This window comes from Mobula birostris, unplaced genomic scaffold (genome assembly GCF_030028105.1).
Source record: "Mobula birostris isolate sMobBir1 unplaced genomic scaffold, sMobBir1.hap1 scaffold_747, whole genome shotgun sequence".
Taxonomy (NCBI): domain Eukaryota; kingdom Metazoa; phylum Chordata; class Chondrichthyes; order Myliobatiformes; family Myliobatidae; genus Mobula; species Mobula birostris.
In genome coordinates this window covers 149027-168774 of record NW_027278464.1, presented here as the reverse complement: position 1 = coordinate 168774, position 19748 = coordinate 149027, and the positions used below count along the sequence as shown (strand labels likewise).

At 46.6% G+C, this 19748-nt stretch overlaps 1 protein-coding gene across 1 annotated transcript in view; it reads right to left on the bottom strand.

Annotated features, from left to right (window-relative positions):
* Positions 1–19748, bottom strand: part of LOC140193721 (laminin subunit beta-1 variant-like) — a gene marked incomplete at its 3' end in the record, with an annotated part of 78344 nt that overhangs the window by 24042 nt on the left and 34554 nt on the right. Inside the window, exon 3 of the mRNA XM_072250886.1 lies at positions 10906–11075. Coding sequence (XP_072106987.1) covers positions 10906–11075 — 170 coding nt within the window. The remainder of the gene's footprint in view (positions 1–10905; positions 11076–19748) is intronic.

The window sequence follows — 19748 nt, the reverse complement described above, 5'->3', positions numbered from 1 at the left end:
CCATTCTCCTAATCTGTCCAAATCCTTCTGCAGACTCTCTGCTTCCTCAACACTACCTGCCCCTCCACCTATCTTCATATTGTCCGTAAACTTGGTCACAAAGCCATTAATTCTGGCATCCAATTTATTGACATGTAATGTGAAGAGAGGAGGTCCCAACACAGCCCCTACGGAACACCACAGACAGTCAGTCAGAAAAGGTTCCCTTTATTCCCAGGTTTTGCCTCCCGCCAGTCAGCCAATCTTCTATCCATTCTAGTATCTTTCCTGTAATACCATGGGCTCTTATCTTGTTAAGCAGCCTCATGCGTGTGGCACCTTGTCAAAGGCCTTCTGAAAATCCAAATAAACGACATCCACTGACTCTCCTTTGTCTATCCTGCCTGTTATTTCCTCAAAGAATTCCAACAGATCTGTCAGGTGAGAGTTCCCCTTAAGGAAACCATGCTGACTATGGCCTATTTTATCATGTGCCTCCAAGTGACCCAAAATATCAGCCTAAGTAATGGACTCCAACATCTTCCCAACCACTGAAGTCAGGCTAACTGGCAGAGTGCAGAGAATATTTATAAGGATGCTGCTGGGTCCGGACGACCTGAGTTATAGGAAAGATTGAATAGGTTAGGATTGTAAACTTTAGAACGTATAAGATTAAGAGGAAATTTGATAAAGGTATTCAAAATTATGAGGGATATAGACAGGGTAAATGCAAGCAGGCTTTTTCCACTGAGGTTGGGTGGGACTACAACCAGAGGTTAAGCGTGAAAGCTGAGAAGTCTAAGGGAACATGAGGGGAAACATCTTCACTTGTGAGAGTGTGGAATGAGCTGCTAGTAAACATTTAAGAGAAGTTTGCATAAGTACATGGATAGTAGGGATATGGAGGGCTATGGATCTGGTGCAGGTTGTTGGGAGTAGGCAGTTGAAATGGTTTCAGCATGGACTAGATGGACCGAAAGCCTGTTTCTGTGCTGGACTTCTCTATCACTCTATGACTAGCCTATAATTTCCTTGCTTTTGTCTTTCTTCCTTCTTAAAGAGTGGAGTGGTATTTTCAATCCAGTCCTCTAGAACTATAATAGAATCTAATGATTCTTGAAAGATCATTACTAATGTACTCTCTTCATTTACCACTTTCAGAACCCTGGGGTGTAGTCCACCTGCTCCAGGTGACTCATCTACCTTCAGACCTTTCAGCTTCCCAACCGACTTCAGTTCATTAATTGCAACTATAATCACCTCTGCCCCCGACACTCTCAAACTTCTGGCATACTACTTGTCTTCCACAGTGAAGAATGACGTCAAATACTTATTCAGTTCCTCCGTCATTTCTTCCTCCCTCTTTACCACATCTCCAGCGTCATTTTCCAATGGTCTGATAGCTACTCTTGCCTGTCTCTTACTTTTTATATATCTGTAAAGATTTTTGGAACCTTCTTTTATATTATTGGCTAGCTTACCTTCATATTTCATCTTTTCCTTCCTTGTGGATTTTTTAATTGCCTTCTGTTGGTAATTAAAAGCTTCCCAGTCCTGAAAATTTCCCACTAATCTTTGCCCTCTTTTGCTTCAATGTTGTCTTTGACTTCCCTTGTCATCCACAGATGCCTCACCCTTCCTTTAGAATACTTCTTAGGGATGTACAGTATCGATCCTGTGCCTTCTGATTGCTCTCAGAATCTCCAGTCATTGCTGCCCTGCTAGTGTCCCCTTCCGATCAACTTTTGCCGGCTCCTCTCTCGTGCCTCTAAAATTCCCCTCGCTCCACTGTAATATTCTACGTTCTGTGCACTGTTCCTTCTAAGCTATGTGGGCGCGTGGCCGCACAGTAGCTGAAATGCTCCCACACACATAGCCTTTGTCGCCGCACAGCTTGAATTTTCTTAACATTTAAACACTTAAAGTGCCCTGCAGTTTTCAGGCAGTGTAAAAATTTCCTGTTTGGAGCAATGCTTGGTCTGTGCAGTGGTAATTTGTTTTAACAGCTGAGAGAACATTAATTCTATCTTCTACATTCTAGGACCTGTTGCTCCAGCAACACTAGATTTGTATTGGTGCTCGATTCATGGAGGTTACTATAAACGCAGCGGCTGCAGAGACAAGTCAGGGTGGCTGAGTTTCCTGAAGTGAGTAACACACCCCTTGACACCCCAGAACATTTCCACTATCTACAAGCCTCACAATTCTCCTCTTGCCTGGAAGCCCCATTCAGCACAGGACCTCCCAGACTCAAAAGAATAGCTCGATTAATGCTCTCTTTATCACCCTAACGCTCGCATGCTCTGCCGTGGAGACATTGTTAGTTCCTTCACTGACAGATTTATTCATAAATAATTTTATCAACACCGAGTTAGACAAAATAAATGCACGAACCACATCATTGTGGAGCACCTCAGGGCTGTCAGGAAGGGAGCAGCTGGTGGTGGAGATAAGGATTTTCTCAGTATCAGAGGCACGTGCTGGTGTCACCCACTCTACTGTGCCTGGACACGCAGTTGGATTTTATCTCCCTCAAGCGCACCCTCTCGTTACGGGTTTCCTCATTGACAGAAAGCACAGAACTACACTCGGAGTACGGGGGAGGGGGAAACGGGGAGGGCGAAATTACAGAGGATGAAATGTGTTAAACGGGAGTATTATAACAGCCAAGTTAAGGGAGAGGGGCAAAACAGAGGGAAAAGCATTTAAGTGACCAGCAAAATCTCAGGCATTCAACCCGTCAGGTTGATGCTGGTCTAACTCCTACGCATAGGACTATGTGTTCCTCCTTCTAACCAGTGGGTCTAATCCCAGCCTCTGGTGGACCGTCACGTTCAGTGGGTTTGAAATCCCCACCAGTACTGTGAGAGCACCTTCACCAAGAATGCAGCAGTTCAAGGAGATCACTCAGCCTCACCTTTTCAGGGGCAGTTAGGGTTGAGCGATAAATGCTGGCTTTATTAACAATGCCTGTACATTGGTGGGGTGTAAATACGTCTCTACCAAAGGAGGTGTAAGACACTCCTTCCCTCCACTAGCCTGCAGGTCATCCTTAGGCAAGGTGTAGCCTCTGCTTGGACCCCGATCAGGGTCATGTGAAGCCATGGAGCAGGTGGTGGATGGTCGTATGAGCAGCTGGTGCATATCACAAGTCCTGGTTATGCGACCACTGACACCAGGCAGACAGCCTCTGAAGAGTATTGATCATGGCTGGGGTCACCAATCTTGGAAAGACACTGCCCAGAAGAAGGAAATGGCAAACCAGTTCTGTGGTAACATTTGCCAAGAACAATCATGGTGATAGAAAGACCAAGATCACCCATGTCATACGACGTGGCTCATAACGATGGTGGTCATGACTGTACCTTATCACAGTCATACAACATGGAAACAGGTGTTTCAGGCCTACTGATCCATGCTGACTACAATATCTTCACTGCTAGTCCCAGTTACCCTCATTTGGTCCATAACCCACCAAACCCCTCTCCTCCGTGTATGTACCGATACAAATGCCTCTGAAATGATGCAATTGTACCCATCTCAAACAACTTCCAGTGGCAGCTCATTCCAGACACACACTATTCTCTGTGTAAAGACGTTCCCTCTCAGGTCTCTTTAAGATCTCTCTCCTCTTGTCTTCTCTACAGACCCTCTATTTTTGGCCTCCCCAACCCTGAAGAAGAGACAGTTTCTGTCCACCATACCCATTTGGTCTCATGCTTCTCTGAGATCATCTCTCACTTCCCTACACTCCTAGGAATAAAGATTCAGCATGGCCGATCTCTCCCTATAACCATGCAGCATTACTGTAAGTCTCTCCTGCACCCTCTGTAGTTTGACAATGTCTTTCCTATATCAGGGTGACCAATACACCAAGCGTGACTTCAATAATGATTTAGATAACACTACCCCTAACCAATGCCCCGGCCTCTAAACTCCATGCGCTGACTGATGAAAGGCAGCGTGCCAAACGTCACCTTCACCACCCTGTCTATCCGTGTGACTGCTTTCAGTGAACTGTGTACTGTACTTTCCAGGTCCCTCTGCCCCACAACACTGGCCAGAGCCCTACCACTCACTGTATAGGACTTACCCAGTCTGCATCGCCCTACACTTATCAAAGTTGACCCATTTACTACTCCTCAGCCTGCATCCCCTACAAATCAAGATTTCTCTGAAAGTCACTGTAACCTGCTTCACTACAAAACATGACCTCTGACTTTAATATCAGCAGCACACCGTGGGGACTGCCAAGTGTTTCTCAATCAACTGATTTTGTGGTGAAATACACTGGAGGCTTTTAAGAGAAGTTTGGAGAGGCACATGGATGGAAGGAAGATGGAGGGATATGGACATGGTGTAGGGTTAGTGTTTGGCCGTTTCTGATTTGATTTTTAGCTTGTTTGGCAAGACACTGTGGGCCAAATGTCCTATTCCTGTGCTGTACTCTTGTATGTCCCTTCAGACATGACTCAGGTTCAGGGATATTGTCGTCTGACTGTACATTAATACACACAAATGAAACAACATTCCCACGGACCACACACTGTGTATACAACTAAATGAAACAACATCCCCCCGGACCACAGTGTACCCACAATACATATACACACCAAATGAAACAACATCCCCCCGGACCACAGTGTACCCACAATACATATACACACCGAACGAAACAACATCCCCCCCAGACCACGGTGTACCCACAATACATATACACACCGAACGAAACAACATCCCCCCGGACCACCGTGTACCCACAATACATATACACACCGAACGAAACAACATCCCCCCGGACCACGGTGTACCCACAATACATATACACACCGAACGAAACAACGTCCCCCCGGACCACAGTGTACCCACAATACATATACACACCGAACGAAACAACGTCCCCCCGGACCACGGTGTACCCACAATACATATACACACCGAACGAAACAACGTCCCCCCGGACCACGGTATACCCACAATACATATACACACCGAACGAAACAACGTCCCCCCGGACCACAGTGTACCCACAATACATATACACTCCGAACGAAACAACATCCCCCCGGACCACAGTGTACCCACAATACATATACACACCGAACGAAACAACATCCCCCCGGACCACAGTGTACCCACAATACATATACACACCGAACGAAACAACATCCCCCCGTACCACAGTGTACCCACAATACATATACACACCGAACGAAACAACATCCCCCCGGACCACAGTGTACCCACAATACATATACACACCGAACGAAACAACGTCCCCCCGGACCACAGTGTACCCACAATACATATACACACCGAACGAAACAACATCCCCCCGGACCACAGTGTACCCACAATACATATACACACCGAACGAAACAATGTCCCCCCAGACCACAGTGTACCCACAATACATATACACACCGAACGAAACAACATCCCCCCGGACCACAGTGTACCCACAATACATATACACACCGAACGAAACAACATCCCCCCCAGACCACGGTGTACCCACAATACATATACACACCGAACGAAACGACGTCCCCCCGGACCACAGTGTACCCACAATACATATACACACCGAACGAAACAACATCCCCCCCAGACCACGGTGTACCCACAATACATATACACACCGAACGAAACAACGTTCCCCCGGACCACAGTGTACCCACAATACATATACACACCGAACGAAACAACATCCCCCCCAGACCACGGTGTACCCACAATACATATACACACCGAACGAAACAACATCCCCCCGGACCACCGTGTACCCACAATACATATACACACCGAACGAAACAACATCCCCCCCAGACCACAGTGTACCCACAATACATATACACACCGAACGAAACAACGTCCCCCCGGACCACGGTGTACCCACAATACATATACACACCGAACGAAACAACATCCCCCCGGACCACAGTGTACCCACAATACATATACACACCGAACGAAACAACATCCCCCCCAGACCACGGTGTACCCACAATACATATACACACCGAACGAAACAACATCCCCCCGGACCACCGTGTACCCACAATACATATACACACCGAACGAAACAACATCCCCCCCAGACCACAGTGTACCCACAATACATATACACACCGAACGAAACAACGTCCCCCCGGACCACGGTGTACCCACAATACATATACACACCGAACGAAACAACGTCCGCCCTGACCACAGTGTACCCACAATACATATACACACCGAACGAAACAACATCCCCCCGGACCACAGTGTACCCACAATACATATACACACCGAACAAAACAACATCCCCCCCAGACCACAGTGTACCCACAATACATATACACACCGAACGAAACAACATCCCCCCGGACCACAGTGTACCCACAATACATATACACACCGAACGAAACAACATCCCCCCGGACCACGGTGTACACACAATACATATACACACCGAACGAAACAACATCCCCCCCAGACCACAGTGTACCCACAATACATATACACACCGAACGAAACAACATCCCCCCCAGACCACAGTGTACCCACAATACATATACACACCGAACGAAACAACATCCCCCCGGACCACGGTGTACCCACAATACATATACACACCGAACGAAACAGTGTCCCCCCGGACCACAGTGTACCCACAATACATATACACACCGAACGAAACAACGTCCCCCCGGACCACGGTGTACCCACAATACATATACACACCGAACGAAACAACGTCTCCCCGGACCACAGTGTACCCACAATACATATACACACCGAACGAAACAACGTCTCCCCGGACCACAGTGTACCCACAATACATATACACACCGAACGAAACAACATCCCCCCGGACCACAGTGTACCCACAATACATATACACTCCGAACGAAACAACATCCCCCCCAGACCACAGTGTACCCACAATACATATACACTCCGAACGAAACAACGTCTCCCCGGACCACAGTGTACCCACAATACATATACACACCGAACGAAACAACATCCCCCCGGACCACAGTGTACCCACAATACATATACACTCCGAACGAAACAACGTCTCCCCGGACCACAGTGTACCCACAATACATATACACACCGAACGAAACAACATCCCCCCGGACCACAGTGTACCCACAATACATATACACACCGAACGAAACAACATCCCCCCGGACCACAGTGTACCCACAATACATATACACTCCGAACGAAACAACATCCCCCCCAGACCACAGTGTACCCACAATACATATACACACCGAACGAAACAACGTCCCCCCGGAACACCGTGTACCCACAATACATATACACACCGAACGAAACAACGTCCCCCCGGACCGCAGTGTACCCACAATACATATACACACCGAACGAAACAACGTCCCCCCGGACCACAGTGTACCCACAATACATATACACTCCGAACGAAACAACGTCCCCCCGGACCACAGTGTACCCACAATATATATGCACACCGAACGAAACAACATCCCCCCCAGACCACAGTGTACCCACAATACATATACACTCCGAACGAAACAACATCCCCCCGGACCACAGTGTACCCACAATACATATACACACCGAACGAAACAACATCCCCCCGGACCACAGTGTACCCACAATACATATACACTCCGAACGAAACAACGTCCTCCCGGACCACAGTGTACCCACAATACATATACACACCGAACAAAACAACGTCCCCCCGGACCACAGTGTACACACAATACATATACACACCGAACGAAACAACGTCCCCCCGGACCACAGTGTACCCACAATACATATACACACCGAACGAAACAACGTCACCCCGGACCACGGTGTACCCACAATACATATACACACCGAACGAAACAACGTCCCCCCCAGACCACAGTGTACACACAATACATATACACACTGAACGAAACAACATCCCCCCGGACCACAGTGTACCCACAATACATATACACACCGAACGAAACAACATCCCCCCGGACCACCGTGTACCCACAATACATATACACACCGAACGAAACAACGTCCCCCCGGACCACGGTGTACCCACAATACATATACACACCGAACGAAACAACATCCCCCCGGACCACAGTGTACACACAATACATATACACACCGAACGAAACAACGTCCTCCCGGACCACAGTGTACCCACAATACATATACGCACCGAACGAAACAACGTCCCCCCCAGACCACAGTGTACCCACAATACATATACACACCGAACGAAACAACATCCCCCCGGACCACAGTGTACCCACAATACATATACACACCAAATGAAACAACATCCCCCCGGACCACAGTGTACCCACAATACATATACACACCGAACGAAACAACATCCCCCCGGACCACGGTGTACCCACAATACATATACACACCGAACGAAACAACTTCCCCCCGGACCACAGTGTACCCACAATACATATGCACACCGAACGAAACAACATCCCCCCCAGACCACAGTGTACCCACAATACATATACACACCGAACGAAACAACATCCCCCCGGACCACAGTGTACCCACAATACATATGCACACCGAACGAAACAACGTCCCCCCCGGACCGCAGTGTACCCACAATACATATACACACCGAACGAAACAACATCCCCCCGGACCACGGTGTACCCACAATACATATACACACCGAACAAAACAACATCCCCCCGGACCACAGTGTACCCACAATAAATATACATTTGTATATGCACAATATGAAACAACTTAGAAACACAGAAAACCTACAGCACAATACACGCCCTTCGGCCCACAAAGCTGTGCCGAACATGTCCCTACCTGAGAAATTACCCAGGTTTACCCATAGCCCTCTATTTTTCTGAGCTCCATGTACCTATCCAGCAGTCTCTTAAAAGACCCTATCGTATCCGCCTCCACAACAGTTGCCGGCAGCGCAGTCCACGCATTCACCAGTCTCTGCGTAAAAAAACTTACCCCTGACATCTCCTCTGTACCTGCTTCCAAGCACCTTAAAACGATGCCCTCTCATGCTAGCCATTTCAGCTCTTGGAAAAAGCCTCTGACTATCCACACGATCAATGCCTCTCAACATCTTATACACCTCTATCAGGTCACCCCTCATCCTCCTTTGCTCCAAGGAGAAAAGGTCGAGTTCACTCAACCTATTCTCATAAGGCATGCTCCCCAATCCAGGCAACATCCTTGTAAATCTCCTCTGCGCCCTTTCTATGATTTCCACATCCTTCCTGTAGTGAGGTGACCAGAACTGAGCACAGTACTCCAAGTGGGGTCTGACCAGGGTCCTATATAGCTGTAACATTACTTCTCAGCTCTTAAACTCAATCCCACAGTTGATGAAGGCCAACGCACTGTATGCCTTCTTAACCACAGAGTCAACCTGCTCAGCAGCTTTGAGTGTCCTGTGGACTCGGACCCCAAGATCCCTCTGATCCTCCACACTGCCAAGAGTCTTACCATTAATATTATGTTTGTATATTCTGCCATCATATTTGACCTACCTAAATGAACCACTTCACACTTATCTGGGTTGAACTCCACCTGCCACTTTTCAGCCCAGTTTTGCATTCTATCAATGTCCTGCTGTAACCTCTGACAGCCCTCCACACTATCCACAACACTCCCAACCTTTGTGTCATCAGCAAATTTACTATCTCATCCCTCCACATCCTCACCCAGGTCATTTATAAAAATCACAAAGAGTAGGGGTCCCAGAACAGATCCCTGAGGCACACCACTGGTCACCGACCTCTATGCAGAATATGACCTGTCTACATCCACTCTTTGCCTTCCGTGGGCAAGCCAATTCTGGATCCACAAAGCAATGTCCCCTTGGATCCCATGCCTCCTTACTTTCTCAATAAGCCCTTCATGGGATACCTTATCAATTGCCTTGTTGAAATCCATATACACCATATACACTGCTCTACCTTCATCAATGTGTTTAGTCACATCTCCAAAACATTCAATCAGGCTCATAATGCATGACCTGCCTTTCACAAAGCCATGCTGACTATTCCTAATTATATTATGTCTCTCCAAATGTTTATAAATCCTGTCTCTCAGGATCTTCTCCATCAACTTACCAACCACTGAAGTAAGACTCACTGGTCTATAATTTCCTGCGCTATCTCTACTCCCTTTCTTGAATAAGGGAACAACATCCGCAACCCTCCAATCCTCCAGAACCTCTCCTGTCCCCATTGATGATGCAAAGATCATCGCCAGAGGCTCAGCAATCTCCTCCCTCACCTCCCACAGTAGCCTGGGGTACATCTCGTTCGGTCCCAATGACTTATCCAACTTGATGCTTTCCAAAAGCTCCAGCACATCCTCTTTCTTAATATCTACATGCTCAAGCTTTTCAGTCTGCTGCAAGTCATCCCTACAATCACCAAGATCCTTTTCCATAGTGAATACTGAAGCAAGTATTCATTAAGTACCTCTGCCATCTCCTCAGGACCATGCTGTACCCACATAACATTTATCACACACAACACATAAAGCAAAATATTAGTATCATTAAGGTGATAAATATAATTCGAATGTGGATGTGAAGTGTGCAGCACTGGTAAACAGTAAACAGCTCGCCGTCCTGGTGACGAGACCTCGGTGGTGGCAGAGTATTCATCAGTCTCACAGCCTGAGAGTAGAAGCTGTTACCCAGTCTGTCTATCTGACACTCCAGACTGCTGATGGTATCTAACTGCCCTCGGATGCAGTGAGGCACTGGATTAAACTGTTTAATAGGTATTTTCTTAAAACTTTTGTTCCTCTTTCTTGACTTGCAAAAGAACCTTGGATGAGAAAATTCGGAATTGAACAGAGCTGAGGGTGGGCCACTGCCCACTGGGGTTGAGCCCCACCCGTGGACGGAGAGGGGAGCCCGGGACGTACCTGGAGGTGGCTGACGATGCAGTACTCAGTGGGTCCCTGCAGACCGCAGGTGGAGTTGGCTGTCAAGTTGTGTGCTCTCCCGATGAGTAGGTTGCCCGTTGCAGGGTAACAGCTGCCCTCTGTACATCCATGAGGCATGGACGGCAGCTCCTGGCCACAGCTGCTCAAAGCTGCAGGGAAGAAGAAAGGTTCAGAGAGCTGCCTGGGGAAAAGGGGACGTCTCACAGCTGGGCTTTTGGACAGTGGGAGGGCCAAAACCCCTCCACGAGTAAGGTTACCAAGACTGTACAGAGTTTGACATGATACCTCATCAGTGCCAATGGCCAGCGTAACTGAACTTAACCACCCTGGTTTGTTCAGCAAACATTATCGATTAGCTTTATTTGACACGTACATTGATATGGATTGTTTTGCGTCAACAACCTACACGGTCGGAGAATGTGCTGGGGGCAGCCCGCAAGTGTCTCCATGGTTCTGACGACAACACTGCATGCCCACAACTTATTAACCCTAACCTGCACGTCTTTGGAATGAGGGAGGAAACTGGAACACCCGGAGGAAATCCATGCGGTCTCAGGGAGAGCACACAAACTCCTTACCAACAGCAGCCGGAATTGAGCCTTGGTCATTGGCGCATTACGCTAACCACTGTGACGCCCAGAAGAAGAGATTCAGGAAGTAGTGGACAGCTCTGGGAAAATATGGCCAGGGTTTCAGACAGAGAGAGGGCCATTAGGTTCCAGAACTGTATAGTAGTGTAGCAGTTACTGTAACATTTTACAGCACCGGTGACCCAGGTAAAATTCCCACTGGTGTCTGTAAGGAGTTTGTACATTCTCCCCATGACTGTGTGGGTTTCCTCTGGGTGCTCCAGTTTCCTGCCACAGTCCAAAGTCGGTCAGGTAGTGTGTTAATTGGTCACGTATGTGTAATTGGGCAGCACAGGCTCAGGATGGAAGGGGCTGTAACTGTGCTGTATCTGCAAGTAAGTTACCAAGTAAATAGATTAGTCAATAATTACTTCCACGAGCAAGGTGACCAACATGTGACTTCACCAATGCCTCATATTATTGAACTTAAACACCTTAGTTTACTGTTCTGTGAGTTTTCCTAGTTATGTCCTGAACCTGTGCACTAGCCTACTGGGGATTGTACCCTGGGACAGATGCCTTCTCATTTTAGATCATTAACCCATAAGACGAAGGAGCAGAATTAGGCCATTCAGCCCATCAAGTCAGCTCCACAATTCCTCATGGCTGATTTATTATCCCTTCCATTCTCATTCTCCTGCCTGCTCCCACTAACATTTGTCACCCTGATTAATCACTCTTATTTTCCTTCTCACATGTCGCATCTTCACACCCAATCACCATTGTCCAGCTCTTTGGCCGCTCACTCAAACCGTCAGTGGCTCTTCATGGAGCAGTGGATCACAGGAATAGGCTTTTTGTCCCACTGTCTCTCTGATGACAGTTTAAGTTGCATGTAGTCCACATCCCTCCACATTTCTGTGCCTGTCTATGCAAATCCTAAATGTTCCTGTCATACTGGCCTCCCACCTCCGCCCTTAGCAATCTGTACCAGGGAGCACAAAAAAATACTTGTCCTAGAAGTCTCTTAAATATTACCCCCTCTTATTTTATCACTTTGAAATTTCAACTGTGAGAAAAAGATTCTAAATGCCAACCTTATCCATGCCTCTAAAATCTTAACAACTTCAATCAGGTCTCCCCTCGGCCTCTGGCATTCCAGAGAAAAACAACTCAAGTTGGTCCAAGCTCTTTGCATAGCTGGTGCCCTCTAAAGCAGACAACACACTTCTTGAGCAGATTTATAAACACAAGAGATTCTGCAGATGCTGGAAATCCAGAGCAACACACACAAAATGCTGGAGGAACTCAGCAGGTCAGGCAACATCTATGGAAGTGAAAAAACAGTCAACATTTCAGGCTGAGATTCTTGAGTCCCCATTGACAGTAATCGTGCTTTTTTTTAACAGAAGTTTATTCACCAACTAAACACTATACAATAAATCAGGGCTTCATAAATTACTTCCAGTTTTAAAGTATTTCTATTTACAACACACACGAGCCCCTGAGGGGTAGACCGTCCTCGGGAATCTCTCATTGTGGCCGTAGACACAAAGTGTGCTCCTTGTCCAAGGACACCCGGGCAAGGAGGTAACCCCAGGAGAGGGGCAGAGCCCCCGACTCCCCACTGGCTAAACCGTGAATGGCATTTCTGGCCGGGCCTAGAATCAGGTTTAACGTCACTGGCATACGGCGTGAAATTTGTGGTTTTGCAGCAGCAGTACATTGCAATACACAATAAACTATACATTACAATTATTAAAATAGATTAAATAACTAGTGTAAAAAGAGAGCTTAAAAAGAGAAAAAAAATAGTGAGACGGTTTATTATCCATTCAGAAGCTGGATGGCAGAGGGGTAAAGAACTGATCCTAAAACACTGAGTGTGTGCCTTCCGGCTCCTGTACCTCTTCCTTGATGGTAGCGATGAGAAGAGGGCATGTCATGGGTGATGGAGATCCTTAATGATAGATGTGGCCGTTTTGAGGCATTGCTTTTTGAAGATGCCCACAGTGCTGGGGAGACTCGTGACCATGATGAACTTCCAAATCTCTGTAGCTTTTTCCGATCTTGTGCATTGGCCCCACCATACCAGACAGTGATTAGAATGCTCTCCATGATACATCTGTAGATCTGTAGATGCCCAGGAGCAATCTGACCAGGAGATACCCTCAGCAGCCCCTGGGAAGGAGGGGAGAGGGAGAGGGGGCCACTCGGGAAAGCTCCCGAGCAGCCCTCTCCGCTCCATACTGGGTAACCATAGATCAGGAACATGCCTCACCTGTGTTATTAACAATAATCTGTTGGGTCAGTTGTCTTGTGAATGTGTTTTTTTTTAACCACCCAACCCTGCAATATGTACCGCACCAACTCATGACGATCAGTTCACCATCCTTCCCCTTGTGCATTGAAGGCCAACATTCCACTGTCCTAATCACTTTCATACTCTCTTTCTGTCTGTTATCTTCCTGAACACCCAGATCCCATAAGAAACCAAGATTTAATCACTTTAGATCTGTCAAGAACTTTCCCAAAAGTGTACTGAACACAATACTCCAGCCGTGGCCTGAACAGTGTGTGATCGATGTCTCTGTACCTGTACTCTCAGTGTCTATGTGTAAGGCCCAGGTCCCAGAAGCTTTTTTAGCCTCAGGTCCTACGACTTCCCAAGATACCAACCACTCCCCCCAGAATATGTTTACTGGATTTAGTGATGGGACTGAGAAGATTACAGTGGAGTTTGCTGGGGTTAGTGGTGATTTCTCCATTCTCTTCATGCACGTTGATCATCTGGGTTTCTTCTCAGTCCCACCACCAACCTACGCAAACTCCATTGTAATCTTCTTTGTCCCACCATCAACCCACGCAAACTTCACCGCAATCTTCCCAGTCCCACCACCAACCCACGCAAACTTCATCGTAATCTTCTTGGTCCACCATCAACCCAAGGAAACTCTACCATAGTCTTCTTTGTCCCAACACCAACCCCAGCAAACTCCACTGTAATCTCAGAATCTGAGGAAATCTGCTGCAGGAACAGAGGCATAGTTTCGACTTAAAATGTTGACAGTCCTTTTCTTCCCACAGATGCTGCTTGACCTGCTAGGTTCTTCCAGCAAGTTCGTGTATCAATCTTTCATCTCTCCTCATCAAAACTTGCAGGTAGAGTCGGTGATGAGGAAGCAAATGCCATGTTAACATTCATTTCAAGAGGTCTAGAATACAAGAGCAGGGATGTGATGCTGAGGCTTTATGAGGCACTGGTGAGGCCTCGCCTTGAGTATTGTGAACAGTTTTGGGCCCCTCATCTTAGGAAAGATGTGCTGGCATTGGAGAGGGTCCAGAGGAGGTTCACAAGGATGATTCCAGGAATGAAAGGGTTATCATACGAGGAACATTTGATGGCTCTGGGTCTGTATTCGCTGGAATTCAGAAGGATGAGGGGGGTTCTCATTGAAACCTTTTGAATGTTGAAAGGCCTAGACAGAGTAGATGTGGAAAGGATGTTTCCCATGGTGGGGGAGTCTAGGACAAGATGGCACAGCCTCAGGATAGAGGATTGTCCATTTAAAACAGAGATGGGGAGAAATTTCTTTAGCCAGAGGGTGGTGAATTTGTGGAATCTGTTGCCACAGGCAGCTGTGGAGACCAGGTCGTTGGGTGTATTTAAGGCGGAGATTGATAGGTTCTTGATTGGACATGGCATCAAAGGTTACGGAGAGAAGGCCAGGAACTGGGAATGAGGAGGAGGAAAAAAAAGGATCAGCCATGATTGCATGGCGGAGCAGACTCGATGGGCCAGATAGCCTAATTCTGCTCCTATGTCTGATGATCTTATGGTCTAAAAGAGAACATTTATTTATCTAACTTCCGGTAATGTCTCCTTCCTCCAGTTTTATTCAATTCCCCATTCTGGTTCCCCTCTTACCCCTTCTCCTCACCTGTCCGTTTCCTCCTTCCCTTTCTCACATGGTCCACTCTCCCCTCCTATCAGATTCATTCTTCTTCAGCCCTTTACCTCTTCCACCAATCACCTCCCAGCTTCTTACTTCATCCCCACCCTCCCTCCTTCTCCCTCACTTCGTCTCACCTATCACTGCCAGCTTCCTTCCTTTCTAGTCCTGGTGAAGGGTCTCGGCCCGAAATGTCAACTGATTATTCCCCATCATGTTCTTTATGGAGGTTCACATAAACCTCATCAAACAATCTTCCCTTGTTCAGCTTCCTGTCAGATCACTGAGAAAACCATTGTCATAAACAATATGCCTTTAAACAAATCCATACTAACGTTGCCTACTGATCACTAGCTCTGCTCCCAATTATTGTTTCTAGACCATCCGTGCCACTGAGGTTAAACAGTTCTGTATTTCCTCAGATTGGAACATAGAACACTACGGCACAATGCAAGCACTTTGACTCACGACCTTGTGTCGACCTTTTAACCTTCCCCTCCTACATAGTCCTCCATGTTTCTTTCATCCACATGTCTGTCTAAAAGTCTCTTAAATGTCCCTAATGTATCTTTCTCTACCATCACACCTGATAGCATGTTGCACACACCCACCACTCTGTGTAAAAAAATCTACCTCTGATATCCCCCAACACTTTCCTCCAATCACCTTAAAATTACGCCCTCTCACATTAGCCCTTTCTCCCTGGGAAAAAGTCTCTGGCCGTCTACTCTATCTGTGCCTCTTGTACACCTCTATCAAATCTCCTCTCATCCTCCTCCTCTCCAAAGAGAAAAGCCCCAGCTCTCTCAACCTATCCTTAAAAGACATGCTGTCTAATCCAGGCAGCATCCTGGTAAATCTCCTCTCCACCTTCTGTGCAGCTCCACATCCTTCCTAGAGTGAAGTGACCAGAACTGAACACAATATTCTGAGTGTGGTGTAACCAGGCAACCCTACAGTTCTTGAACTCAACCCACCGACTCATGAAGACCACCCTATCAACATGAGCAGCAACTCTGAGCAATCTGTGGACTTGGAGCTGCTCCCGTAGTGAGGTCCTGTTTGGCTCAGTATCATCCCTCCCATAGTGTGACACTGTCTCTGTACCGCCCCTCCCTCAGTTCTTTCCTCGAGGTCCTGCATCACTTGTGCCTAAGTGCAATGCCCTGATGAAGGAGCAAGCCGTCAGCAATCTGCTCCTGTTCACGCCCCGTGCCCTCGGAGTCAGTTGCCTACCCTCAGGTGTTATTACTGACCACACTAGAACTGAGCAGCATTAAAGTTAAAGATCAGCACAGAGGCATCCAAACTATTCCAAGTATTTCCCATTTCCACAGTGCACACCTGTGCGCATACACACACAAACAGACAGACACACACACATACAGTCACACACACACGGACCACATACACAGTCACACACACAAACAAACAAACACACCCACACACACACTCACACACACAGACACACACACACACACACACACTCACAGACACACACACACATCCCTACAACCATGAGCTACCTGCATCTGAGCTGTTTGAAGCATTCCCTGTCCTCCCACACCTACAGCTTCCCACTGCTATCCCTGAAGCTGGAGTCCTGGTCAAGCAGTTGATGAGGAAGGGTGGAGAACCTCAGAGAGCAGGGGGTAATTGATCCTGCGACGACAAGGATCATCTTCCATGGCAAAGTCAAAGCAAGCTTTCTATCAAAGGACAGGTACACACAGTGCCCATTCAGGTACCTCTGTACCTAATAAATTGGCCACTGAGTGTACGTTTCCGGTAACTGTTGATCAGTCCTGCACTTCGGCTTGGAGGAATTCTATGCCATTCCTCCTTACAAAACTGCTTCAACTCGGGGATGTCGGTCGGCTGCCTTACATGAACTGCTTGCTTCAGGCCCTTCTACAATACTTCTATAGGATTAAGGTCAGGACTTTGGCTCGACCATTCCAAAGCACAAATTTTCTTCTTTTTAAGCCATTCTGTTGTTGATTTACTCTTGTGTTTCAGATCATTGTTTTGTTGCATCATCCAATTTGTATTAAGCTTCAGGTGACAGACCGCTACCCTGACATTCTCCTGTAAAATGTCTTGATACAGTTTTGAATTCATTGTTCCCTCAACAATTGCAAGCTGCCCAGGCCCTAAAGCAGCCCCAAACCACGATGCTCCTTCCCCCATGCTTCACAGTTGGGGTGAGCTTTTGGTGCTGGTGCACAGTGCCCTTTTCCCTCCAAACATAGTGTGCACTTCTGCTAAAAAGTTCAACTTTTGTCTCATCTGTCCACAGAGCATTGTCCCAGAAGAGATGTAGAACATCCAGGTGGTCTTTTGCAAACTTGAGACGTGCAGCAATGTTTATTTTGGAGAGCAGTGGTTTCCTCCGTGGCGTCCTTCCGTGAACACCATTGATTTTTCTTACAGTGGACACATGAACAGAAACTTTAGCAAGTTCTAGATATTTCTGCAGGTCTTTTGCTGTTATCCTTGGGTTCTTTTCATCTCCTTCAGCATTGCAGGTTGTGCTCTTGGTGTGATCTTTGCAGGATGCCCACTCCTAGGGAGAGTAGCAACAGTACTGAGTTTTCTCCACTTGTAGACAATTTCTCACTGTGGACTGATGAACGATCAAGTCTTTAGAAATGTTTTTGTAGCCTTTTCCAGCTTGATGGATCTTTACAATTCTTCTTCTAAATCCTCTGGAAGTTGTTTTGATCAAGGCATGGTGCACATAAACAGATCTTTCTTGAGAAGAGCAGACTCTGTCAGTAATCTGACGTTGTGTGTCTTCTGTGAAAGAGCAGGGCACCTGTACAACCCACACCTCCAATCTCATCTCATTGACTGCAGCACCTGACTCCAAATAACTTTTATAAAAGGCACTAGCCCAAAAGTTCATATACTTTTTCCAACAAATACATGTAATATTGGATCCTTTTTCTCAATAAATGAATGAATGAGTAGGATGTTTTTTGTGTTATTTATTTAATTGGGTTCTCTTTATCTAGTTTTAGAACGTAGGTAAAGATCTGATCACATTTTAGGTCATGTTTATGCAGAAATAGAGAAAATTTTACAGGGTTCACACAAACTTTCCAGCACCACAGTATATGGTACACAGTATATGGTACTTGACAGGTACTGGGGCTGTGTAGTTTCAGGAGGCAAGGGTTAACTTCAGAGAAACAAGCTGCAGAGACAATGTTTGTATTTCATGGAATTTAGATAACCGAGCTCCAACTGGGGTGTTGAAGATGCTTAAACAATTTTCTGGGCTCGGAATCAAAAGTTATAATAAATGAATTATCATTCAAAAAGAGCAGAAAGATATGAACCAACTCACCTCAAACAAAAATGTAGCCAAATGCCAACCTCAGGTCACCAAAATACTCACTTGAAGAGGTGTTACAATTACTTTACCCAAACAGTAAGGCTGACTAACACCTCCACCCACTGACACCACCCCTCAACAAACCCAACCACCATTACTTTATCACTTCCTGTCAGAGTCACTTTGTGTACAGACACTCCTGTGCCTAGCGTCACTTTATGGACGCACAATCAACATGTGTATACGCTATCTTATGTATTTATATTTATTCTGTTTTTATTATTGCATTCTTTATCTTATTGTCTTTTTTTTGTGCTGTGGTGGATCCAGAGTAACAATTATTTTGATCTCCTTTTCACTTGTGTACTGGAAACGACATTAAACATCTTGAATTTTGAATATCGCAGAAAGCACAAGAGGAATAGAAGAGTTTTGGGAGAATTCCAGAGCCCGAGGCCCAGACACCAGTGCATTAACAGTAGAAAATTCAAAGAGGATTACAGAGATATATTAGCCAGGGTGAAGAAAAAATTCACAAGGACGTTGCCAAGACTGGAGCGCTGAATTTGTAAGAAGAGACTGGACAGGCTGTGACTGCTCTCCCTGGAGTGATGGAAGTTGAGGGTGATCTTACCGAAGTTTATAAAATCATGAGGGGCCTAGATAAGGTGGATAGTCACAGCCTTTCCCCCAGGGTGGGGGGGGGGTCTAAAACTACAGAGCACTGGTTTAAGGTGAGGGGGGAAAGAGGGGCAACTTTTCCAGACAGAGGGTGGGGAGTCTGTAGACGAGCTGCCAAAGGAGATGGTAGAGGTGGGGTGGGGACAATTACCACGTTGAAAATACATTTGGGCGCAATATGAATACGGATCAATACTGAAAATATGTTTTATAGATTCATGTATTATACCGCACAGAAACAGGCCATTCGATCCAATGTAGTGCAAAAAAAACCCACTA